Source organism: Polyodon spathula, chromosome 5 (genome assembly GCF_017654505.1).
Source record: "Polyodon spathula isolate WHYD16114869_AA chromosome 5, ASM1765450v1, whole genome shotgun sequence".
NCBI lineage: Eukaryota > Metazoa > Chordata > Actinopteri > Acipenseriformes > Polyodontidae > Polyodon > Polyodon spathula.
In genome coordinates, this window is record NC_054538.1 from 35919320 (window position 1) to 35947104 (window position 27785).

At 37.9% G+C, this 27785-nt stretch overlaps 1 protein-coding gene across 6 annotated transcripts; it reads left to right on the forward strand.

Annotated features, from left to right (window-relative positions):
• Nucleotides 1-470: 470 nt before the first annotated feature.
• cep43 (centrosomal protein 43) lies at nt 471-27785 on the forward strand. Of its 6 annotated transcripts, none has more exons than XM_041250511.1 (20): nt 471-585; nt 4846-4899; nt 5106-5160; nt 7019-7107; nt 7765-7902; nt 8964-8990; nt 11553-11609; nt 13027-13097; nt 13313-13374; nt 14462-14523; nt 18299-18379; nt 21953-22173; nt 22471-22542; nt 23302-23373; nt 23784-23867; nt 24169-24284; nt 24744-24815; nt 25225-25258; nt 25363-25465; nt 26352-27785. In XM_041250511.1, exons 1-20 carry the CDS (start codon nt 502-504, stop codon nt 26424-26426), a joined length of 1629 nt encoding a protein of 542 aa, XP_041106445.1. In that variant the 5' UTR covers nt 471-501; the 3' UTR covers nt 26427-27785. The 6 variants fall into 6 exon arrangements, with proteins under 6 accessions (XP_041106445.1, XP_041106446.1, XP_041106448.1 ...); XM_041250512.1 differs by having other exon boundaries at nt 23802-23867; XM_041250514.1 differs by lacking the exon at nt 22471-22542.

Consider the following 27785-nt stretch of genomic DNA (forward strand, 5'->3'; position numbering starts at 1 on the left):
AAAAAAAAAACAAGAATAAGTGGTACATAAACAACACCTCCAAACATTCACTGGTCACAACATTGTTAATACTTAAATTTGAACAACTGTGTGTGGCTGGTGATAGTGTCACAATGCCACTGTAAAACTCGGGGATTAAGCTTGTGATACATTGCTGTTACCTCAGCTTGTGATAGTCGATTGGCAACTTGCAATCGAGTTGCAAGCGCTACCAAACCTCAATTTTCCCGCTACGCTGTTGACAGTCCTTATTTCCTCAAATAAACCGTTTGAATAAAACTTGACTGGTTGTTCACATTTTACTATTCGACACATCAGCCCTTTTTATTATTCGAGCATACTGCATATACCACATAAAAAGTAGATATTATGCTTCATATGTTTTACTTACTATAAACTGAACGTTTCTGACACACACACACACAAAGCGTCTGAGTTGTGTGTTGAATGTATAGTGTCGAATAAGCAAATAGCAGAGTTTGTGTGGTTGTCTTGGTGAAGATGTCTGCCGCAGAAGAAGATACTGAGCTTCGGGACTTGCTAATACAAAACTTGGAAACTAGCGGGGTCCTCGGTAAAATAAAGGTACATTTACAAGCGCATTAAATGTTTTTAATTTTTCAAATTACATGTTAAAGCTTTTAACGAATATCTTGCTTTCTAAGAGATGTGCTGCAGATTGTTTACTAAGGCCGCGGCTGGATCTTCAGACTTTCCTGGTGCACTTGACCTGTAAACTGACCGACTACTGTATGGGCTGTCCTGTTGTACGTTCTCAAACCAGTTCTCATTTGATCAGAACTGTATATTCAGAAATTTAAAATAAAATATCAGTTTATTAATAATGTTTTATGAGCTCTATATCTAAACCAAAAGACTGTCGCCGATGCAGTTTCACGTTTCATAAATGTTATATTATTTTGCAAAACCGCGGGTGTGGTCATAATGCTTTTGCCATTCTGCTTTTTATATGTTTGGTGTGATCAGTTGTCTAAATTTGCTTATTTATGGTTCGTTCTAGGTTTTCATTTTACATATTGGTAAACTTGGACAGATTATAAACATGTGTTTTTCAACTATATGCAGTTTGCTTTCTACGAATCATTTAGCTGTTCACCTAACGTTTAAAAAGTACATATGCACTTTTAAAGGATCTATAGACAAGATTAGACTAATGGGCTAGTTAGCTTGTACCACTGCCATGCCGCTGAAGATATGTTGTATTGTAACGCTGAATGAGCTGTGGCTTCTAGCGGGAGGTGACAGTGTTAATCACTGGAGGCCAGGTCGGTGGTGTGGTACAGTTGGTCCTTAAAAGTACCATTTATTAAAACTGCTTTTTAATAAAACCCAAATAAGCTCAAGAACCTAAAGAGACAACTGAAATTGTCCAATGAGAGCCAGGGTTGCCAACTATTTTTTACAAAAACCTGCCCACTTCTTCCCGAAAACCCGCCCAATCAGGAGTTTAAATTTTGACATCACAATCACCTCTGATGTTGTCCCCCATTGTAACAAACAACTACACTATTTGCAATTGAAACTTTTTTTGTGTTTTATGTGTTTAATTGCCAGGGGGGAAAACACAGATTTTCTATGCTGTCTGAGAATTTTTAGTTTTACACTTGCAAAAAACATGCAAGGCTTTTTTGGTTGTTTGATAAACAAATCAATACACCTGTGGTATATAATCAATACACTTGTCATATATGATAATCAACACAGGCAATTTTGCTTTAAAGCTTTAAATTTAGTAAACATACTTGTTCAATAAAACTGCTTCTAGAGTACAGAGGTCAAGATTGAAACTTAACTGCAGTTTACTTCAGTCCAGTGAGTTTTTACTACTCAGCAAGCTTTTAAAGATGCTGAATACGATTTAAAAAAAATCACCCCTAAATATTGGGCCAGTGAGTTTGGCAATAGCCATCCAGGTGACAAAGACTAACTCCAGATAAACTAATATAAAACCCTTTTTGTTTTTGCTTTTTATTAGTACACAGACATATTTTCTTGTAACTTCTTTCGAATTTGAAAGTGTACTGATAAATACTTACTGTAAGAACTAACTGTTATTCAATAGTACTGTTTGTGTATCTTATAATGTGACGCGAGGGGCACTCGATTTTATTTTGATAGCGGAATAACATGGAGTCTCTGACCCCTTTTTCCCTTCCTCACTCATAGTCTGACAGTCTGTGTTTTGCCACGCTGTTACACCTCCCCCCCTTATAGCTTAACTCCCCTGACAACACAAACTTAGTTCCAGAAGCGGAGGAGACAGTCGTACGTTGTGGCGGGAACGCTGTCTCGGGGTTGGTCCTGAAGTAGGTGACAACAAGGGCACACAGGTCCTGGGGAAGTCCTAGGTAGAATAAGGGAGTGCAGGGGGAGGTCGCTGCTTCCTTTGCTGGCAGGGACTCAGGGCCGTAGTGGGAAGTGGATATGGCTGTGGAGTAGGGGTAGAAGGAGAGGCGACAGGGCTCAATGGTGGTTGCTGGGTGTTGAGGCCTCCCCCAGTGTGGTCAGTGCAGCAAAGAGGCTGGCACAGGCGAGGGGCATTGGCTGGCCTGTAAGGGGGCTCAGTGTCTGTTTACCATGGTAGGGAGCCAGCCGATCTCGATGCAGGACAAGGCGGTGACTGAGACAGGGCATTTGATAGGAAGATGTGTGGTCCAGTGGTTAAAGTAACGAGCTTGTAACCAGGAGGTACCCGGTACAAATCCCAGCTACTAACTCATTGTGTGACCCCGAGTAAGTCACTTAACCTCCTTGTGCTCCGTCTTTCGGGTGAGACGTTTTGTAAGTGACTCTGCAGCTGATGCATAGTTCACACACCCAGTCTCGTATCTTGTAAAGTGCTTTGTGATGGTGGTCCAATGTGAAAGGCGCTATATAAAAATACATTTTTATTATTATTTGTAACAGGTACACCACCTCACCCAGGCGATCCAGTACCCACGGACTGTCCAGTTTCGGGCAGCGACCTTTCTTTGTCATTGCCTGTAAACCCACACTAGCTCTCCCATGACGAAATACTGCCCCCTTTCCCACATGTTGTAAGTCTGCTTTTGATGTACACCAGCAGCCTGGAGCCGGCCCCTGGCGAAGCGATGGCGGTCCTGGAGCTGGAGCATGTTCTCTGGCCCAGTGGGGGTTGCAGGGGCATCCTGCGGACGGCCTAACATTAGTTCGGCCCACAGTCGTTTGAGTGCATCTGACTGGCCTGCTACGTCTTCCCAGTTAGGTTTCGTACTGTCTTCCAGCCACTGGAATACTGGTGCCAGGTCAGGGTCACGCTCTTGCCAGGCCTGCCACTCTGTTGACGGCACCACCTGGACCACAGCACACCGTCGGATCGGGATGCCGTTCTTTGTTGTCACCGGCAACTGCGTCACCTCGACCTTTGTGCTCTGCTCTCTCTTGACACAGTGATTGCAGTCATATAGCAGGCAGGAACGCTGAGACATGGCATTGGCATTCTGGTGCCTTTCACCTGCGCGATGCTGGATGGTGAAATCACACACCTGCAGTTGCTCCAGCCAACGTGCCAGTTGTCCTTCAGGTTCTTTGAAGTTTAGGAGTCATTGCAGGGAGGCATGGGTGAAGGGTGAAGTACTGGCTGCAGAGGTAGGGGAGGAATTGGATCGTGCCAAGCTGTACGCCCTCTGCTATTCAGGCCAGTCATGGGCCTCTAGAGCTTAAACTGTGTTATGAAGGTCTCTTGTGACGTGATACCGTTGTAGTGGGGCGTCTTGGGTTGGGGACCAGTGGATAACAGCAGTGGCTGGGTTGGCATTTTAGTTGGGGCCTCAGTGGTTACTGTACCCCGCTATGGCTGTTAATTCCCTTGCATCTCGCTGGGTGGTTGACTCTTGGATGTCCGCATTTCATTCACTGGGCGAGTCTGCCATGCGCTTGCCTCGCTGGGTGGTTGTCTTTGGTATGTCCGCATAGTTGCGAGCTGGCCATACAGTTTCGTTTTTTTACAGGGTTTTCTCACACTCTCATCTCGATTTAATGCCATAGTCACTTTCTCTCTCATTTCCCTCACTGTCTGATTTCCTGATTCGCTCACCTTATACTGTTGCTGCTGTCCCCACCAGTGGTAGCTGTCAGGTTCAGCTTTGGTAGCAGATGTTGTTCTTCCCCCTGGCTGTATCTGTCGTACTGCGGGCTGTAGTTCTTTCACCTTTATCCACTCTCTGTCCCCAACAGTTGTATCAAGCACCCCTGGCTTAAGCGACCCTTCTCCTGGGCGATTTCCCTTCATCTCCACTGTGTTAATTGGATCCCTCCTTTGTTCTGACACCAGTTTAACACTGAGGGTTCTAGCAGGAGGTGACGTAGTGTTGACAGTGGTAGTAACTGGAGACCAGGAAGGTGGTGTGGTTCAATTGGTCCTTTAAAAGTACTGTTTATTGAAATTGCTGTTTAGTAAAACCCAAACAAGCTCAAGAACTTAAACCAAGGCAGCAGCACTCCCCCTTCTTAAATATTGCCACCTCAGGATCTCATTGGACAATTTCACACGCAACTTCATTTGCAAGTTTTCCCATACAGCACACAGACAGCACGTGCATGTAACCACTCACTCACTGACAGCCGGGTGGGGGGAGAGAAGACGCATACACAAGCACGCTCCTATGAATTGTTTACATAATTTACATTCTCTGACCCCTTTTTCCCTTCCTCACTCACAGTCCATGTTTTGCCACGCTGCTACAGTATTTGAAATCGCAACCTGCTTTAAAAAAATAAAAATAAAAAAATGACAAAGTTCTATCCAATTGCAGTTCAGAAATGTATTGGTTTACCACACATAATTACGTGTTTCTTTTTCAGGCAGAACTCCGAGCAGCTGTGTTTCTAGCTTTGGAAGAACAGGAAAAAGTAGAGGTAAGAAAGCTATTTTAGGTTTGTTAAATCTATAGCCAGGTAGGTAAAACCTAAATCGTGCTTTGTTGCAGACGATTATTTTTATTTTCAGGTTTCCATCTTGAAATGGTTTTACGATGAGTTGGCCACACTATGACAGTGTGTAACAAATATTTAGCGTATCATTTCTATACTTTTATAATGTTATGTGTTTTTTTTATTTGCAGAACAAAACTCCTTTGGTTAATGAAAGCTTGAAAAAGTTTTTAAACACAGAAGATGGTAAGTTTTAGGTATTAAGCACAATACCTTTTGGTCTGTAACATCAGTTTTCTTTATCAACAGTGTGTGAATGCCCTCTGCTTGCAATAGTGCATGCAGACCAATTTGGCTATAAAAAGAAGTCTTTCATCTCATTTTGATAAAAAATGAAAAGTGTTTGCTTCCTGTAATTAAGTTTTATAGCTATGTAGGAGGTCAGTGTCTTCAATATTAATTTTATATATCTCCTGCTAGGAGGAATGGGTGGAGGCGCCAGGCAATCCACACCTAGATAACTACAGCCCTGTGTTTTTCGCAAAAACTAAATAGCACGAAGTAAAACGAAATGCAACCTATAAAACTAAATGCAAAAATAAAACTAAGTCATTATAAAGCAAACATAGTGTAGCGTTTCAGCAGGAGGCAGAAAACGAGAGAGATGCTTTGTTTCTTTCCTAGGGCTTTTTTTCAGCACGCCTTTCTCTCGCACACAGAGACCGCAGCTCTGTCAGCTGCTCAGGTTACAAGACCAACAATAACAGCTGGTGTCACAGCCTTCTTTTAACCTTAGCCCACCTTATTGGACGCACATCCCATTGGCCTTCAGCCGCACACTAGGACCAATGGGCACAGATAAACAACAGCCAATGAGGACAGACAGACAACAGCCAATCAAGGGGAGACACAGAATATGCCCATACGCAGGCTAGGGTTACACGGACAACAAACAAACCAGCGGCGGGAAATACAGAGCGGGCGGGAACACAATTACACACAAACATAACTGTGGAATTACATTTTTAAATTAGGAGGTTTGTACAAAAAATATTTTAAATAAATACTCGTAGTTGTCAAGGCTCAGCCATTACCATAGACATGATCTGAAGGGAAGTGGAAGCTCTGACTAGCACTTGTGCAGATGTATAATTTGGAGCGAATCATTTGGGAATTCAGATTGTGATGGAAGAGAAGAGACGTTTGTTTCTAAAATGCCTAAACCGCGCATAACAACAGTGACAAAATAATGATGTGCAGATTTTGCAGCTGTTGGCTGGAATGCGAATCGAAAGATACCATCGTTAAGCATTCGATGTTTATTCCTTTTGGGGAAAATATGGCTGTTTTGTATTAGTATGCTAATTCTTTGTTTTATTTCAAGTGGTGCAAACTTTGCACTGGAGTAAATGCTGTTTTGGTTTTGAATGAATTTGAATGAATGAATCTGCTTTGCTTAGTGTTTAAATATTGAGAAACTCCAAGCTTGCTGTATACTGTTATATACTTGTATACCTCCCCAAGCTTGAAATACAATTCCTATCAGTTTTTTTAATGGGTAGATTGCTGTATGTCCGATTATTATGACAGCTCTACAATAGTAGGGCAGTGTAAATATATATTTTTTTAATTTAATCTTATTGTATTTTTATAGAGGGCATGGGCAGTATTTACTGTAAATAGGTAGTTAATTATAGAGAGTGTGGGACTGTACATTACCATTACTGCCGCTAATGAGAAATTATGGTAACTAAATTATTTTTCTATAAAAAAGCAGAAAATGTTTAATGTATATGATGTATATAGCTATAACATGATGTGCACTACACTATTATTGATATACATCTATTTGAGTTGTTTGTATTGTCTATCTGTAATAATAATAATAACAATAATATGAAAACTAGAAAGAGGTAATGGACCTTGCTAAGGACATTCTTTAGCCCAAGTTATTGAGAGCAGAATTGGATGGTGTGTGGCGACTTCTCTGTCTATATGCTTGATATAGGTCTCAATGATTTACTTTTTCAAAATGTTGTCTGTTCTGGTTGTATACTTACTGAAGTAGGGGGTGTATGTTACCACATTTGTTTTAAAACTGCAGGACGATTGGTGGCCAGTCTTATCTCGGATTTTTTGCAGTTTTTTAACCTGGACTTCACACTGGCGGTTTTTCAGCCTGAAATAAGCACAGTAAGTTTTATAGTCAATCTCTGTTTTAAAAAAATAAAAGTACATGCTTAGACTGTTTTATTTAATTTCCCTATCAAAATGATCTACTAGTTTTAAAAATGTAAATCTAGTACAAATGCAGAACTTCATACTAGCAATGTTTTTATGTAGCAAATGCCAGCTTACATGGATACATGTCGTAAACTCTTAGTTCAGCTGCGGTAGTGAGATTAATTCCCGAAACAGAATAATGGTTTTATATTGAATAACTTCACCAGTAGGAGAATGTGAATTTATATACTTCAAATGAAATTTTCATGCAACTATGTAAAATTGTCAAGCTTTGCAAAGTGTGTTTTAGTTTTAGAAAAGTCTCAAAAAGAAAAACATAAATGTGTCCCAATGATAATATAAAATGGACCACTAGGTGGCAGCATAGCCTCAGGATTCATCAAGGGCTTGAAAAAAGAGATTTGTCTGTAGAGGGCCAGAGTGTGTTGTATCAGATTTAATAGAAGCAATTCAGAGGGGGGGGGGGGGGGGGGCTGTTATTAAGACAATATTAAAATGTGACCCCCTGCATGGCATATTTTTTCCATTAAAGCCTATAATAAACCTTTTATGATAGTAAATACTGTGTTTCTTTCCTTGCTTACTCTTGTGTGTGTTTGAGTTCAGTTGAATGGATTGGAAAGCCGAGATGCTGTAGCCAGGGAGCTGGGAATTCCGGACACAGAGGCAACCAAAGGGGCACCGCTGCTGTTGGAATTAATGAAGAGGGGTCGCCACAAAGATAGAGGCTCCAGTTTTGCAGAGGTACCTCTTGAGCAGATCCACATTGCAGCTAGACATTTAACAAACAATATCCTCTTCTTATAATGAAGGGAGGTATCCAGTTTACGCCGCATAATTAAATAAAAGCATGACTGTACAACTTCATCATTTGTCCACATTTATATAATAAATCAAGAAACTAAATTCAAATGCATGAGTAAGTAAATGATGTAACAACTCTGTCCTGTCTTTAACAGGTTCTTAATTTTGTTTCCTATTAAGTTACACTTCCAGAAAATGTTTAGAAAGTTGTTTATGTATGCCCATTTACATTAACTGGGTCAAAAGATGTGTTTACACTTGCACAAATATTCCGGAACGAGTGACAGAGAGGACGTATTTTGGAAGATTTTGCTAGTGTTAATGCTACTGAACGCATTCCCTAACGTGTCCTCTTATTCTCTCAAAAGTTGTGGTCCGATTCCGGCATAGTCGGAATATTTACTAGTGTAATCGTGCTGAGGACACATTCCGGAACTATTTGAGAAAATTCCCAGCAGGCACTGCACACATGCCAGCCACGTCATCACCTTGCTGCCTTCCTGTGATTTAACCACGCTGTAGCATTAAATAATGTGATTAAATACGTGTGTTATATATTACATGAACATAGTAAAAGTAAAATAAGATGAAATATCTGTTGCTTACCTTTCCAAAAGTTTTTTCTAGTCCTCTTCATCAACGTCCACCACACGCACTGAAGAAGGTAGTATTTTAAAATGATGGTGCTTTCGTGATGTCATCATTACACCGTAGAGTCAGACATCTTCACCTTACAAAGTGCACATTCTCTTCTCCTGAAAGAAGTACCCCTTGCTGCTTCATACAAGTGTAAACGCACCCTTCCAGAACAGAATGTTTCAGAATCCTTTCTAAATGATTCCGGAACACAAGTGTAAATGCAGCAAAAATCTGTTCAACTTGATTTTATTTATTTTAACCTTGATACTATGTATTATATAATTTAATAATAGATGAATGTACTTTTTTGCTCATTATCTCGCTATACATGTTCTCATTTTCAACTCTGGTTTCATCTGCAGGGTGATTGGGCTGTACATATTCCTAAGGTATTAAATCTTTATTGGTGATTGTCTTTGATGCCTTTCCTTTTTAACATTTCCTCTCTGTTTGTAGTTGTCTGTAGGAGAAGAAAAAGATACAAGAAATAAAAAATGTACCTGGTATTGCATCAACAGTCATAAATAACACAAGGATTTGTTTTGGATGCATGTTTTTGTAAAACTTGCCAACTTGTAAATCTCAATCTTCCTAGTGTTCTGTTTGCTACGAATCTGTCCTACATTTCCCAAACCAGTCATTAGACATTCTTCTCTGTTATCTATTTTATGCAACATTGCATATGGTTTGTAAACTTTATCTTGCAAACTCATGATAATTGAAGATGTTTTCTTAGTTTTAAAGCAGTTATGTTTATTTTGAATAGATTTGTAGGCTGATGTAAGGGTAAATGGGTAGTAATCTGCGGCTGCAAAACACCCATATTGCTGCCAAAAAAATGTTTTAGCTGGCGTGAAGTGGAACTTTAGCGGTCTGTGCAAGGGTGGTGGGTAATTCACTGACACAGGAGATAGACAGGTGGATTTGGCAACAGGTGCCCAGTTTTATTTCGGGGTGCTATTTTTCTTTTAGCCCGCAGATGGCGCTGTGGGTCTGTGGTCTGATTTACTAGCGATGGTAAACAGAACCACGGGCATACCAAGCGATGGTACACAATACCGGCGCCCTTGCAGGTGCTTCGAAACAATCATTCAAAACAGAAGGCACAAAGAACAGGGAAAATAAAACAGTAACAAAACTACTAAGAAAAGGTGCTGCACTTGACAGCTATATCCCAGTTGCCGCTACCCGTGCGACCCGGATCACTGTCCTACACTGCCGGCTAACTAGCCTGCTCCGTTACAATACTCCGGGGTCTGCCCAAGGGTTCCCCGCTCTCACTATCTCGCTTTGACACACTCAGTTTCGGTTTTTCCCGACTGGTTCTCGGTCCTCGACCAGCGCTTCCGCACTCTCGGCGCGTTTAAAGGGCAGCTCTGAGGAAACAGCAGGGCTAACAATCTCCCAAGACTCGCCTCTCAGCCATTCAGAGAGGGGGAAAGTCCACACACCCACTTTCCCACCTCCCCATTTCACTGCCATGACTCACAGGCGGTTGTTGGACGACTGTCGCCCTCTTCCTGCAGCCCTGTGAACACTCCAGCAGAGCCGCACAGATCTTCCCCTGCTACATGGTCACTGAAAGTGCGGCATATGTAAAGAATGTTTTTCACCTGGCTTCTGCACCCACTATCAAATTTGCACTTTGCCAACATGAACACATCTAAATGATATTGAAATGTATTCAAATGAAGAAAAAAGCATGGAATTGAGTGGGGATCTGGAATACTAAGCAGGCACAAACATTATAATGAGATGTAAAGATTTTGCCTTGTACTTGGGCAAATGCTGACCCTACAAAAACTTTGCACCTCCTATGACAAAGTGCAAACCATTTTAGAAGTGAGTAATTAAAAGCTGTATAAAACCACACACCTTCAGAGACCTGTCATTGGACTCAGGATGGCTGCTGTGGTACACTGCCTCATGCGACGAGGCTTGGTTCTTATTGAGGACAGGCAGGAAAATCTTCAGAGGAGAAGGGCAAGACAGAGAGGGTCCTCTCTGCTTACCTCTCAAGTGGTGTCAGCTGTGATGTGGATGGTGGCCCTCCTCCTGTTTCTGCTGCGTTGCGAGTTTTGCCTTTGTTTGCCGCTGCAGGTCTTGCCACCATTTCATCACTTGGTTGACTATACTCCTGGTAACACCGACAGTATCGACCTCAGCCGTAAGGACTCTGGGCGCCAAGAGGACTTTACTGCCCTTCCTCTGTCTTATTTTTAGTTTGGTTTGATTTTCCTGCTCCACGAATCTCATACAGCGTCTACTGCTGTCTGTACTCCTAGTTCACCTCACCTCTGGACTGCAGGTGCGGCCGCTAAATAGCCTGATGCACAGGCGGTGCTCACTGTGACCCTCATTATCAAGATTGCATCTCATTTTTTGTGTGTGTTGAGTAATTTGCATCGTTCTTAAGCTTACATAGGCAGCAGTCAAAAATAATTGCCTGGCCGCTAGGTAATTTGGATTTTGCAGCCGCAATTATTTGCACTACGCCTATCCTTACATCAGCCCCTTTTATATTTAACACTTTTATAAATGCATTTATTTGTAAGTGATGTTCTTTTAACTGAAACATTATTATCACTGGTAACAGGGATATAGTAGAAACTTCCATACATTTGATGACACTTGGTTCATAAGTTCATTATGGTTTTTCACTTCTCCAGTTTTGGTGAACCTGTGCCTGGGCATTCGTAATGAAGGCAGATCATTGGAGCCTATATTATTTATGTCCTTGGTGAACTTCTTTATATTGCTTGCAAAAGTATCACAAAGCTTATATATTTTAGTTTAGTTTTATATATAAAGTGACCACTAACATATTATTAAATTGGAATTGTGTATTATAAAATTTAAATGTAATGCATTTAACTGATACAGCCATTTTATTTTTCTTACCTGTACCATCTAACGGTTTCACTGCTACCTATTTTGTTTCCTTCTTCTAGGAATTGTCGCTAAAGCAGATAGCTGAAGCCAGGAAAAAGTTTGATCATTATGATAAGGTGCTTTTCCTTCATTTATAAATATTTATACTTCAAGTAGTCTATGTTTTTAAAGTTGTGCATTAATATTGTTACTTGTATTACTAAAACTCTCAGGATACGCTGTGGCGATTACTATATAAGTAATTCTTATTAAAAACATTATTTCTGAAAGCCTTGTTATCACAAGGTTTACATAGCTAATGCTGTGACAAATAAAAAAGGTTCTTGTTTTTAAATTAACTTTAGGCTGTTTTCACACCGGGTCTGTTTCAGATGGACTCGTCTGTGAGCAAAAGAACAGAGTTCACTCGTTTTATTTATATTATGTGTGAACCCGATGTTATTGCTGTAGAAGGAAACATGGGAACGAGGTGGGGAGCACTTTGCTAATTTAAATAAATACATTTGTTGAATGCCTACAATAGAGAACAATAATACAGTATTCAGTTACGCAACACTGCACTGTTCTCTTATTCTAGGCATTAAACAAAGTAAAACAAAGACTGAATATATTTTACTATTTGTATGAGTTTTTTCCCCGTTCATCTTGACTTTTGGTGTCTGACCAAATTTCCATGAGAACTTTAGTTTCTTGCACTGTCCAGGTTACCAGATTTGCACAGTGAAAAACTGGGAGTTTTTTTTTCTTGAATTTACTGATAACAAATAATTCATAAGATTGTTTATTTTATTTTTGAATGGCGCGAACACAACCAAATACATTTTTCTACTTTTAACTTGCTGAGCACGCAGATACAGTTTTGTACTCGGAACGATTTAACAATTTTACTGTTTCCGACCGGGACAAAAAATGAAGAATGACAACTGGACAATCTAGTGTAGTTCCCCGAAACATTTTGTTTTTGCTCTACTAGTTTCCACAGAATATGAACTAAACTACGAGCAAAATGTTTACTTCCGAGTCTGGCTACCTTGAAAGGTTAGTTTCCTATGTGCAAAAGGTCCGGTTCACATTGAGGTTTCGTACGTGAACTAGACTCGGTGCATTTGTCAGGCGGGCCGAGACCATCTCTTTAGGTGGACTTTGTTGTTCACACTTCATGCCAAACTTACCATACCGAGTGCGGACCAAACTCTATAAATGGACCCAGTATGAACACAGCTTTAGTATTAATTAATTTTGAATGGTCTTCCTTTAAGTTGAACCCTTGAGTTATTTGCTATTTTTTACCATTTCACATTTTTTTGATGTGTAAGTCAAATAGAAGAATAGCAGGAGAACACTATATTCAGGTTCAACTTATAATCCAGGTATTATAATTGTTGCTTATAATGTGCTGTTGCTGTACCATTTAGGTACTTATACATTTTAACTATATAATCTGTGGTAAATCTTAATACCATTGTCTTTCGTGATATAATAGTAAAGAAATAATGTTGTTTTACAACAAATGTGTTAATTTCCTTTTTGTAGGACAGAAGTGGTGAGATAAACAAAGAAGAATTGAGGACACTGTTTACAGATCTTTTCCCTCACTTTCATAAGTAGGTATTATGTTGTTATTATTAAGGTGGACCTACTGGTTTTGTCATTTCAGTTTTAGCATTGTGTAATTATTAGTTATTTATCAACAGGTTTTTTTGTTTGTTTGTTTTTTAAAGTACATTCAGCATGTCCTCTACACTGGAACAGTTGCTTTTTCTGACTTTAACTGTCTTACAATTAAGGTAATGTTTTTCTTGTAAAATGTACTTTAAAGGAATATGCTGGAAAGGTATGTTACTGATGAGTTCAGAGCTGTGGATAAAGATTTTAGTAACTGTAAGTATATTGTTATTTCAATTTTTATATTTAAAATAGCTTTTCTTTAGTAACCAAGCTTATCCAACATGGCCTCGATAAGCTTTGTATTGTCAGAATACCCTTGCTACTAACACACACACACACACACACACACACACACACACACACACACACACACACACACACACACACACGTTTGCATTCCTATATTTGAGGGGATTTCTCATTGACTCGCACCTGTGTTTTTATTTATTATTTCTAACTCCAGTCAGACAAAACTCCACACAGGGTGAAAGTTGACAACAAACTTTTTTTTGAAAGCATGTTTAGTTCTTAAAAAGGTATTTTACAAAGTGGGGATGCCCCCACAACGCCATTTTTTCAGGGGTTACTGTCTTTGTGGCGGAAATTTTCTCAAAGTTTCTCTTCACATTGACTGTAACACATGCCCCTGCCCCCCCCCCCCCCCCACACACACACACATATTCAGAGCCGTTCAGTGACACATTGTTTTAAATAATGGCTCTTGTGTGTTTTATAAGGGAAGCAAAAAACTAACAAACAAAACAGTACCTGTAAGAGGTGAACACATTCACCTAAGTTTGATGACAGAGTGTAAATATCATGGAATGAAGACCAGTTTACATACCTAGCTAGCACTGATTCAATTCATGCCACTGTCTGGTTATTTTTTGTTTATTTTTTATTTTTTTAGGGATTTGCATAATTCCTGACTCACGTCATTTACTTTTTTTTCAATATCGATCCAAGACAGTGTGTGTGTGTGTGTGTATGTATGTATGTATGTACTGTACTATATATATGTATAAAATTGTTGTGACATTAACAAATACTTAGCACCACGCATAAAGTGCCTCATTATAAAAGTAAGTTTTATAGTTTACAGCGAGCAGCAGGGGTGTAACATTATACCCCTAGCGAGCAGGTTAGTCTTAACTGAATCACTATAAATTAAATATAAACATATTTCCAAATGGTAGTAGATGTATATGCTGCATATTGTATGTATGAAAAACAGCAGCTTGTAATTTTACCTTCCGTTGTTTCTCATACTGAGGGTTTTTTCTTCATGTTTTCCATTCAGCTATTGACTTTGACGAGTTTCTTGGAATGTACAAACGTTTATTTATCCAGTGTAGAAGTGTGGTAAGTATTGATTTTCAGCTTTAATGTGATGTGGCTGTTTGTTTTATAACACAAAAATACTTCTGCTTGAAGTTATTAATTGGTGAAATCAGGCAGAACATTTCCCTGAAAGAGAAGATGACCAACAACCAATATTTTTGGGATATGCCTGCCACAGGTTAGGTATTTACTGAGCATTTTATGTCAGGAGTGACATTCTCAGTACCGACTACCGAGGGAATAAGTAGTCGTTCCCTTTCAATTCAAAGACGACGAACAACCAATACTTTTGGGAAAGTACATCAAAGCTGTCGCAAGAGAGTGTGAACAGACAGCATATGAGGGACGTCTCGCTACCACCAAACTAATCTTTGTGGTGTGAGCATGCAACCTCAAGGACCCTTGTGCCTAATGAAAGCATAGAGGGATCTACCACATTGAGTCGGTAGAACCTGGTGACTGTAGGCGGAGTAACCCAGCTAGCCACAGTACAAATGTCACTCAATGAGACACCTCTAAAGAGGGCCCATGACAGCCACTCTTCTGATAGGGTAGGGGTAGGCTGCCATTTAGTATATGCAGTTGAAACTGGCCACAATCCAGTGAGACAGCCACTGCTTCGAGAGGGCTTGACCCAGCATCAGTCTGGCCCGCACGGAACTGCAACAGGTAACCAGTGTGTACGGTGGCAAGCACCCAAGAGTCTGAGGTGCAATTGCTGGGGCTGCTGAAGCTGGGGTGGAGCCTGTCTTGGAGGCTGCCTAGAGTGGTTTTGTTGGAACTGTCTCCTGAAGCACAGGTGCACTGGGGCCCCACGTCTAGCATTCCCCTGTCCTTGTGGGCGGTGTTATAACCGAAGCAGTTCTCAGCTTGCAGCGATGTGGAGCACCGCTTTCAGACAGTATCAGTCTTGACCACGTGTAGTCACACAACCAGAACAGCATGTGTCTTACAGCGGACTGGAGCACAGCCTTCAGACGCTATACAGAAAAAAGAGAGCGAGAAAGAAAGAAAGAGAATTCTTTTTGGTTTTGTTTTTTTGATAAGACCTACTCACCGAGGTGTGTGGTAAATGTATACAAGTCTACTCTGAATTAGACCCAGAGGAGGACGCATACGTTATTGTTTTTATTTTTTTTCAGAAACAAACACACACACTTACACACAGCAGAAGCTGAAGGGTAGGGTATTTTTTTAATTTTTTTTTTTTAAGATCGCACACACCGAATGGGCGAGTCAGGTCAGTCCAGCGGCGTCGACTCAACAGCGGGTGTGGCAGAGCCGGATCCTGGTGGAGAAAACGTCTCTCTTTTCTTTGTTTATATATATATATATAATATATACTTCTTTTAACTGCAAAAACCAGAGGGAAAAAAACAGACAGCAGATGCTGCAGGTTAGGAAAGCAGGGTACAGTCACCAAGTGATGTAGGCTGTTGAAAGTAAATAATGATTTTTGTTTTGTTGTTAAACGGAGCACAGTTGTGCAGCATTTCAGCTCAGTCCTCAGAAGCCGAATTTCCTGATTCAGGGGAAGTGGCATGTCGACTTCCAGCAATAAATTGCAGGGGAATTAGCAAGAAAAACTCGAAGCGAGAGCTCTTTCACAAGAATCAGTCACGCAACTGGAGAAGTTAGTTTAACCTACCTTACCTACCTGATTGTGAGAAGTAAAAGAGAGCATGATCTCCGTGGAGTGACTACTTATTCTCCCGGTGGGCGGGACCGATGGCTTCACTCCCCGGAGGAGCTTATTGGCAGCTCTGACATAAAACGTTCAGTAAATACCTGACCTGTGACAGGCATATCCCAAAAGTATTAGTTGTTGGTCGACTTTGAATTGAATGGGAACTAAATATAGAGTCTTGGAAAAGCTAGGGTCTCTAGCTACCTACATTTTAAGAATCACTTTATTCCTGCTTTCTAAAACTGTATAGGCTCCTGTTAGAAACCATAAATACATAATCACAGCACATGTGTTTATTAGTGGTATATCTTAATATTTAGTGGAAACTATCATTTACCAAGTAAGGTGGTGTATGTTTGGAAATCTGTTTCCTTTCGGACAGTTACTGAAGCTTATTGGTAAAGGCACTTGGTTATTCTTGAGATTTACTGGTAAATGTCAGAAGTAAAGCGTTTTGTTTTCGGACATTTACTGCTTTACTTGATAAATGTCGCCATTTACTAGTAAATCTTAAGATTTGCCAATATTCAGACTTTTACCATAACATATTTAGGACCTCATTTACAAAATGGCACTAAACATTGTGGTGCACCATAATTGCAATTGCTCTGCACGTTCATGATTTCCATATTTACTATTGCAATTTTATTAATTATCGTGCAAAATAGTGGGCATGTTAAGGCACACGGTTATTGTGCCATACTATGGTAATCAGAATGAATATGTGATGTGTATGATAATGTGTTTAAATGAGGCAACCCACTCTGAATAATTACACTATGTAACACAATTTTTGTTCCTGGGTAGTAAGTGTTATTTCCTAATTGCTTATGCCTCAAAAGTATAGAAAATGGCTATTATTCCCCACAAACTTTGCTTTTGTGACCAGGACAGTGATATTTCAAAATGTAAATACAGTATAATCATAAATCTCGAAAAACTACTCACTTCTAAATCTTTTGTAGTCATTTTTTGTATTACTTTAGTATAAATACATGTTAATTTGGATTCATATGTTGTTTTTTTCTGACTTTATGTGTACGAAAAGACACACATTTGCCCGTTTTCCCATTGGAAATAGTGATATTTTGAAATATCACTGTCCTGGTCACAAAAGCAAAGCCATTTTCTATACTTTTGAGGCATAAGCAATTAGGAAATAACACTTACTACCCAGGAACAAAAAAAAATAAATTATTGTTACATGGTGTTATTTAGACCGTATTTACTATAGGGCGATAATCTATTTTTCTGGGCTGAAAACTATCTGGTATCATGGAGGCATTACTTGCTTTAAGGTTTTCATACAGAGCAGTGAAAATTACCTGTAAATAACAGGTTATATTAAGAGTGAATGAATGTTATAATTTCTTAGATTTTATTTTATAGTTCAATACATTGGTTAAATAAAACACTGGACCAAACAAGGTATTATTATAATTATATATAAATAAAATAAAAATAAAACCTCCTCCACTGCAAGCAGTTTTAGTTTGCCGTTGCCTCTGTCTGTCCCCTGCTGAGTGCTGTGTCTGTTGATTGCTCATTTTTGGTCAATGTAAGCCACCTCCTTTCACAATAAGCCACTGACCAAAAGACATGCCTAGACTGCTGGGGCTTTTTATATCGCGGTGGTAACGCATAACTCTCTGACATTATTGTGCACATTAAGTTATCGCTCACAATACATGTAGTGTGCACACTATGGTATATAAATTAGCCAAATAGTGTGCACATAAATTAATGCGTACTCTGTTAGTAAATGGGACAGTACATTTTGATCTATGGTGCACCTTAGGCTCACCACTTAATGTGCTCATTACAGCTGCATTTAGTGCCCTTTCGTAAATAAGGCCCATAATGTGTTAACTGTTCAGGATATTTTGTGAATACTGCAGATGACAGACAAGATGTAAAATTATATTTTTGTAAACTGACATGAACAAATGTTCTGTTAACATGCTCTTTAAATGCAAAAAACAAAGTTAAGTTTTGTAATTGTAATACATTTCGGCATTTGTTTTGCTCGAAATTGATGTTTTGCCCTTATGGGTTTATGCAGGAAGCAAGAAACAAAACAAATCCATTTTAAATTGTTTTTACACTTAGGTGACAAATGATATGTCCGACATTGTTCAAACACCAAGCAAGTTCCATGACGAGAAGCTACATTTTACATCAGTAAGCAAGGTAGGGTACAAACATATATAATTCGGTTCTTTTGAGCCCACTGTCTGTTTGTGATGCTTTTATTTAAATTGAAATTGTATGTTGATCTGCCTCTTTTTCTACAAATAATTTAAACAATACAAACAGCAACCCAAAAACATAGATTTTACTTGATTTTCCTCTATCAAAAAAATATTTCTTGTAAAATTTGCATAGCCTTTAGAATGTATGTCAAAAGAGGCTTGATGTTCCTAAACTGAAAGATACAGTTTAAAAAAAAAAAAACATACTTGAATCTTTTTTAATCTTTTTTGAGATAAATAACACTCCTGATGTGATTGTTTTGCATGTTACATATGGCGGTTCAATAGAGTGAAAGGATTAAAAATAAAATATAAAAAAAGTATGCTTTAAATTTTGGAAAATAAATCGCATCCCAAATGTTGTGCGCACCCTGTGCATTGTGCATATAACTGAGCCATTCTGTTTTGGTATGCTAAGAGGTATCTTTAATACTTAGTTTATTTTTTGGTGCTTCCTTGAAAGGATGAAGAGGGAAGTAAAGGAAAGTCGTATGTCATAACTGTGAAGTACTGTAGTATATAATCTTAAAGGCGCTTCATAAAGGGTTTTGTAAGTGTAAAGGAAGCAACGATCTGGCTAGTGGAAGGGTAATTGCATGATGGGAATAAGATAATGGTTTATAATTGTGCAGCTTATGCTGAGGCATGATGTAGCTCGGAACACAGGTTAAGGAAGTGTAATGCTGGCTTTCATGATTTTTGTTTTGTTTCCTGGACAGTTGTCAATGACGTCGTACTGCATATATATTATATATATATATATATATATATATTATATATATATATATATATATATATATATATATATATATATTATATATATATTTGCCCTCATTTTAGAAGGTTTCTGTATTCATGATCATTGCCAGGTGCTTTTTCTGTGACACATTTTGTTCAAAGTGGAGGCATGCCATTGCTTGTTTCATGAATCCAGAACTAATAAGAAGTTAATCATAACCATATGTTCTTGGCCTGCTTTGCAGATTTAATATCTGTATCTCTTGATATTATGTTCATAGCTGTAGCTTATTAATATAATGAGTCTGCACTAATTTCAAATGGGTGCCTTTGATTAGTTTTAACAATGTTATGTACTATCTGTTTCTGTCATTGTTTTCTGTCATTTCTCTGTACTAATAGTATATTACTTTTATAGGGACCAAAAAACACCAGCATACAGTTTATCAGTAATATGTTTCAACCAATGACCTTAAAATCTTCTAATTTTACATTGAAGGTATCTGTAGGTTTTTTTTTTTTTTTTTTTTTTTTTAATTGTCAGTGTCCGTTATACTGAACTGGCAGAACTCAATCTTGCCAACTTGATGTGATGGAGAAAACTAGCTAATGAGCCAATGGGATACTGTAGAGAAGAGAATAGAGGAGTGTGAAAAAAATGGTATCATGCAGGGAAATATTGGAGGAAGGTGAATTCATTTGTAAATGACAGTTATTGAATAATGCAATGCAAGCCGGTCTTTAACCTTTGTGCAAGTTCTGGTTGCTGGATTGCAGACTGCAGATTTAACCTGTGCCAGCCCCAGTTTGATAGTGGAACAAGATTCATTTTGACGGACTGGTTTCATGGTGCTAATGGAAATGTGGCATTAAAAGCAGTTATTGCATTGCATTACAGGGTAGTAATCCACAGGAAATTAAAACAGTAAAAAGTATTAATGGATTTATAGTACATACACAGTGTTCCGCGTTTCTGGTTCATTCCGAATTTTACCGAAAAATTATAGGATTTTTTCTTTACTGGACATTGGTTTTTAATGATTTATACCCGATTTTTGTCTATTATTCAACATTTTCCCGGTGCTATTTTCTAGGAAATTAACAATATTTTGATTAAAATGCTGTTTTATTTTGATTCCGACATTGTAATAAACAGCCCAACTCTTCATCCTAGGCCGAAACAGCAGACGTTTAAACCTCAGAGGATCAAATAATGTTCAAATGTGGTTCTCTGTCACTTCACAAACACATTATCACCTGATTATGTTGGCCAATCAAAGTCAGATTATTGTGGCAATTGCTGGGTGTAGTAACTACTAGCTTGATCAAAAACTAAATTGAAATACTGAAATATTATATTTTTAGTGGATGAGGAATGGAGAGAAAATGTAAATCAGTTTATGAATATTCCAAAGAAAATGAATGTTTCGAAGTATACAAAAAGCAAAAATAGCAGAAGTGGGTTAGATGAGGCAGAGGATGCATAACGTTGCAAGTACTGCTGCATTGAGGTACATGTTCACACTGACAATAAAAGAACATACTGAAAAATAAGTGACACCTTAAACTAAAACAAGAAAGTGAACTGAGAGACAAGTAATCAATTTATGTTGCTTTTACACACGCTTTAAAAGAGAGCGCAGAATGACTGTGTTAATGAGTTTGTCAGAGCGCTGTGCTTTGCTGGACAGCCACTGTTTATTGCAGAGAGGTATGTATTTTTGACCTTGTGCGAAAGTACTGTCTGTAGTAAAACACTGCCTAACGCTCACAATCTTAATCGTAAATATTTGGCAAAAAATGGTGATGCTTTAGTTGTCAATTGTCTTTTATGATTTGAAGGTGAATAAACCTGGCTTGTTTTATGTTCATACCTTCTGTAGATACTGTTTCCGTCAGCACAGCTATTGCCCAAACATTCGCAAAGTACCAGCTAACTTGGGAAACTGTGGCTTCCATTTGCACTGATTCTGCTTCATCATACATGCCAGGGACATTAACCTAATAAGAAACCAGAACTGCTCCTCATGATATTCCACATGTAATGTGTTTTTTTTTCTGAGATTTTTTGCCCTGATTCTTACCGATGTTTCAATTAAAAACTATTTTGTACCAATTTCATCCACATTTTAATATATGTAAAATAAACTTTGAAAAATTCCCGGATTTTTTTTTAGAAGATAAAAGCCGAAAATGCGGAGCACTATGCAAGCAGTAATATAACATTTTTTGCAGTGGAATCTCTGTATTGCAATCATTAAAGGGGCTGGTAAATTGGCTTTAATTGAGGGTCTCAGATTGTTAAGATAGGAAAAAGTCCAGACTTTTAAAAAGCTCTGCATTTTTGACTGGGAGCAATGTAATCGTAAGGCAAATTGTTTTAACATTTTCAAAGGCTCTAACACAGGGCTTTTCAAACTCGGTCCTGGGGACCCCCTGCGTTGCTGGCTTTTGTTCCAACCAAGCTCTCAGTTACTTAAGTAGACCCTTAATTGAACTGATAATTTGCTTAATTAGACCTTTTTACTTGTTTTCAGCGCTTAAACAGTTGCAGAGTTCAAGTTACTTATCAAATGTTATAGCTAATTTGAAATAGGCAACTGTTCAAGAGCTGAAAACAAGTAAAAAGGTCTAATTAAGCAAATTATCAGCTCAATTAAGGGTCTACTTAAGTAACTGAGAGCTCGGTTGGAATGAAAACCAGCAACACAGGGGGTCCCCAGGACCGAGTTTGAGAAGCCCTGCTCTAACAGTTGCTTTAAATTCTTTGAAGGTTATTGAAACCAGCCATAGCGAATTAAGCTTGCCGACTGGAGGTGTGAAGAATAAAAGCAATGTCCAGATATCAGCCAGTGAATCAAAACTGGAATCAAAGTTCAACAGCAATGTTCCAGCAGTTAAGAAGGGTAAAGATTTTGATCTGGACAATGAAGAGGATGAAGGAGATTCTTTCTTTGATGATCCATTGCCTAAACCTGAGAAAACATATGGCTGGTGAGCTTAGTTTAATTTCTTTCACTCATTTACAGGAGTGTCTTAACTGTAAAACTGGTGACGTTCCACTGTTCCTTAACCTTACATTAACAGTTCCGAAGTTATGGCCTCTTATTTCCCTAGAATTAGTAAAAGACTGTGTTTCAAAAGTACACATGGTGTAGATTTATGGTTGTGTTATAAACTTACACAATAGCGTATTTTTTTGTATTCAAATGTATTAGTCTTAACTAAAACTAAACCTCCTCCCTTGTTCTGTTATTCTTTCTCTGTATCATTGCTGCATTGCGATATTAGTATATCCCTGGCAGACAAAAGTGTTTCAGGGGCAAGTGTCTCAGAAAACAAGATGAACAATAATCACGAAGAGTAAGTATGTCAGCGTTGGCTTTTTCAGATGTAGATGTAAATTTGCATGTAACCAGGAACCCTAGAACTACATAACTGTACATCTCGCTCTCAAAAAGATATGCAACCACATAAGGTTAATTTACCTGTTTAAAAACTAATTTAGCAGGTCCAAGATCTGAACAGCCAAAGTGAGGTGATTTTTAGTTACGCATCCCAGATTTATGTGACAAATTGCGAATTCGTGTAAGAAGCAAAATTTTTCATTTGCATGTTAAAAAATTGGTTTCCAACGTTTATTACTTTTGGGGGAAATATCCATTAAACTCAAACAGTGAAGATTTCATCTTACAAATTCTTCACACTATGTGACAAGAAGTACTCTCAAATTACAAACAATGTGTTACTGTGTTAAAATCAATTAAAAAAACTTAATATAAAAAAAGTGCTGGAAAGTATCAGTACTTCACAAATTAAATGAAACACGTACCGAGAAGTTAGGCCTACGGCATATGATCAATCTTAACTGGAAGGGAAAAATCGATCTGCATGGTCCTTATTTGAATGTATTGCTATTGATATTTACATTGTGGGTTTCAGAAACTTAATAGTAATTGCTTTGAACGTGACATTTGCACTAAAATCTAAACTCCAATCAAAGCACTTTAGGAGAATGCTGTGCTTGTCGTTTCTTCTTGAATAACATTTGGAGTGTGTTTCTTTTCTGTTTCCCTTTATCATTTCATGTCTTATTTTCCTGCAAAAAAAAAAAAATTGAAGGTGGTCGCAGACAGACAAAAGTATTTCAGGAGGATCTTTTTCAAAAAGCAGGAACGGTAGTTGTCACAAAGAGTAAGTTGTAGTCTTCAGAAGCACTCTCACCGCTTACACGCTTGTTGTTACATGACATTTGAGTGCTTTGTAGTGGTTTGATACAAAAAAAACAACAGTAAATAACATAAATGTATTAATAACGACTTCTTGTCAAAAAAAAAAGACTTAATGACTGTTTTTTAGTACAGTTACTGGATTACTATGTATTTTGATTGACAGCTAGCAGTCTGTTAATGTTTAAAAGTGCTTCACAAACTGCTTGTATCCCAAGTTTCTGCCCCATGAGTGTTCAGGCTTTGATATTCTATAGCTTGGTTTTCTGTGTCTTTAACATGTGTTTACCATTGTCCTCTCGCCCTCCCCTCTCCCCCCTGCATGTCTGTCTGTGTCTCAAATCTCTTTCTTCTCTTTGCTTGCTCTGGGATTAGGATCACTGATAAAAATAGTGACACAGATGAAGAGACTGAGGATCCCTTTGTAGAGAATGGTAATGGGCACAATCCTGAAGAGAGGTGAGACTAGGGCTACCTGATTCAAAAGATTAAAAAAAAAAAAAAAAAAAAAAAAAAAAAAGTGTAATCTCCCTGGATTCTTGTTGCCTGGTTGATGACCTTTTCCTTTTCTTTTCTCATGATTGCCATTCGTTTGTCATGTGTTTTTAAACATTCTGTTCTGCTAACCGCCAGGGACGTCGATTTTAAAATAAATAAATAATAACTTGAAAGAAATCGTAAACAACCTGGGCATCCTTATGTTCCTGTTTATTGTCTGTGTTTGCACTTTGCTGACTTGTTTGCGCTTTTATTTTTCTAGGAGGACAGATTCAAGTAGGCCAGTGGGAAGTCTTGCATCTCTTTCCGATGCACCTCTTTTAAAAACTGGTTTAGGGTCCCTGGCTGGAGTACCCCCACTTAAAGGACCTGCTGACAGTAAGAAAACAACTACTTGCATTTAGACAGGGCAAAAACATGTGAAACTACATGTCTTTTACGAAAACCTAAAAAAGCTGCACCAGTCTCTGTTACTGTTTCTGTATTGCTGTTGCTCAGGGGTCCACTGCAATAGTAAGTTGCAAAGGTTAAGCAGCCGGCTCTTTTACAATGCTTGCTGTCAGGCCCATTCATGCTTCTCTGCAGTCCTTGGTGGGCATCAGGTTACACTGGATGGATAATTTCTATACATTTTTCCAGTGGGTCTGGGTCAACTGCCCTACTTTAGAAGAAGATTACTCGTAAATCAGTGCAGGAATTTATAACTATGCGTACAAACAAGAATTCATGTGCACTGTTCATTTTTCAGCATAGGGAATTCACTATTTTAAACTGATGCATAAAGTTAAAAGATGTACCTATTTTTTATATTTGTAAATTTGGTTTTTCTTTTTATAGTTGGTAATGGCAAACATATTGATTTGAAAGACCTGAAGACAATGAATGAGAAAATAGGCTCCCTTGGATTAGGCAAGTTTTCTTTATTCTAATGTCATTTAATAGTGTTTGGGCAAGATTTATAAGCTTTTGCTTCATTTCAACGTGTCCCCCCCCCCCCCCCCCCCCCCCCCAGTAATTTCAGAAATTGAAAATGCATGTAGTAGTAGTAGAATTAACTGCATTTTTTGTTGTTGTTTTTTTTTTGAATGAATACATATTTAGATTTCGCCACCTTTTGTGCCATAGCATTTTTATGTTTTAAAATACACATAAATCATAAACAAATGAACTTATTTCCCTAGTTTTAACATGTTTTATTTTAATAAAATTGAATAATGTGATTATCACATTGTGTGTGTGTATGTATATATATATATATATATATATATATATATATATATATATATATATATATATAAAATTATTTATTTTTTTGCAGGAGATGAAGATGATTATGATGATGATTTTAACAGGTAACGTTTTATTAGTTACTCATTTGTCTAATGATTGTATTACATCATTGTTACATGAAAAAAAGAAAATCTGTATGTGCTATTTTGTTGTGTTGTTTGATCAGCACCAGCCATCGATCAGATAAAACTAAAAGTGAAGTTAGCATTGGAGAAGAGATTGAAGAAGAGCTTTCTATTGAGGGGGTGGATTTCAATGCCAGTGATAAGGTAGGCTCAGCTTAAATCGTGATCTCTACACACTCTGTCAAATATACCAAGGCATTTATTTACTGTAGTTGACCAGCTGTTGGTGTGATTTCAAATGTATTTTTCTTTGTATATTTCAAAAGGTTTCCTCTTTTAATTATTGTTTTTTATTTGTTTCATTGCTTTGTTACTGGGCCTCTGCAATGTTTGGGGAAGTAGCTGAAGAGGAAGGCAATGTACTGCAACTAGACTGAATAGAGGGCTTTCATGAAAAAACACCAATAGATTAGAACAATGACAAAGAAAGCATAATGAGAAACCTGCAAATCAAGTTACTAGTAGTGATAAGAGAAGCACGTACGTAAGCAGGATGGAGGTAGAAATAAGAATGCCCACAAACAAGAGGGTTTTTAAAATAAGAAGGATCACATGTATGTACTTAACATGGTCTTTATCTCGTGTTAAGTTTTTTTTTATTTCTAGCATTTTAACTTCCTTATAATTTATTTTCACCAAGTAATACTTGCCCAGCAGTCAAAAGCACATATTGAAGGCACATGTATTTTTAAAAAAATTTGGATTATTCACGAATGAAACTTGTAAGATTAAATTGTAACATTAAGTGCAACAGACATACTACTGTAAAAACTGAAAAATAAATGGTTATATTTTGCATGCAGCAGTTAAGTTTGCATTGATGTCCTTGATAAAGGCACTAATGTACAAAAATGCAATATGTGCAATTTGTATTGAAATACACAACACACACATAGCTGTATAAAAGAGCATAATTGTCTATTTTCCAGGACCTGTCGTGCTTTTCCACTAGTCAAGGGCTTTTATTTTTTTTTATAGTGATACAATTTCTGCTTAAATGCTCACTTTAGTTTTCTATGATCTTTTCTAGCTTGATGACTTCACACTGGATCGCAGCATTTCACAGTTCAGTGAAACTATTGACTACATGGAGGAAGTTGCATAGACATGCTGTAATGTACAATAGATCAGACGGCACTGTTCAGACAATCTTACTTTACTCAAAAAAGCTGGAACTTGAAAACCTTGTCGGTGCCTTTTCTTTACAGATGTACACTAAACTGAAACTTCACTACAAATTCTTAACTGTGCAAAGGAGGCGGTTACAACTGCTATCATTATTCAGTCAGGACTGTACAATTTAAAGTGTTTCTTTTGTTATATTTCAATAAAACAGTATATCGTGAAAAAAACAGCTCCAGACATATTGACACAACCCTGCTGTAGCTAGATGGGGAAATACACTGAAGGTAAAATATGGACAGCTTATGAAAGCTTTCATACTGCTTCTTTTACTTAGCTTGATCTACCTTAAAATTATTTAGCTCAAGAATTGTGCTAGCAGGGTTTGGAATGTGGTTATTGCTTTTGTATTTCCTACCCTAGTTACAGTACACTTAGTACTGTAACTAGGGTAGGAAAGTTCTGATCAGCTGATAATCATATTTACCCTGTTAATATTGTGCCCCTAGGGCCACTGGTACATTCACAAATAGGCAATTCAGACATGAGGATGCAATACAATCTCTTACTGTATATGCTTGAATAATTTATTAAAAATTGCAAAATGGGCTTAACAAAGTGATGCACTCATTTCTAATGTGTTATGTATCAGAAAGAAGTACTGCAGTTTTCTTTTGCGTAAGATGTGGCAGTCTGATTTTGTTATTGAAGCACAACATTAAAATATGAATTCCCATTCTTACCAAGTAGCCAGGTATTTCTCTGACTGCTTTCTCAGAATATTTCAGACCTCTGAGTTACACACAATCTATTTGACTAATGCATCAAAAAGATGTTTCTGTATTACTTACCAGTGCCAAACACCGACTGTGCAGTCAGTGACCTACTTTAACACCAGGAGAATCATTTACAGTGCTGACATTATTGAACTGAAAAGGGGAGTGATACTGTAATACAATTACATTGTGGTTGAAGGGTATTGTTGATTAAATAAAAATTATTGGAGAGAAGTGTACTGTCAAAAAAAACTGTTAAATTGAGCTAATTATACATTATATGTGCTGCTTTGTTGTACTGCTGTGCTTAAAATACATTTTTTCTGTAATTTCTGTCGAGTAGCCTCTATCTCAAAAGAGCCAGAGGAGGGTTTACCTGGAGCCACATGTCAAATCATGATTTTTCTGTATTTACCACAAGAAGTAGTGGTTATCTAAAGTTGATAATGTGGTACCAATCATTTCAGGTGATCTGTTAGGTTGCCTTTTCAGTATATTTATGTATTTTTAAGGTTTCTGCTTTTTAAAAATCCATCTTGAATCTGCTGTTTTAAAAGACAATACAG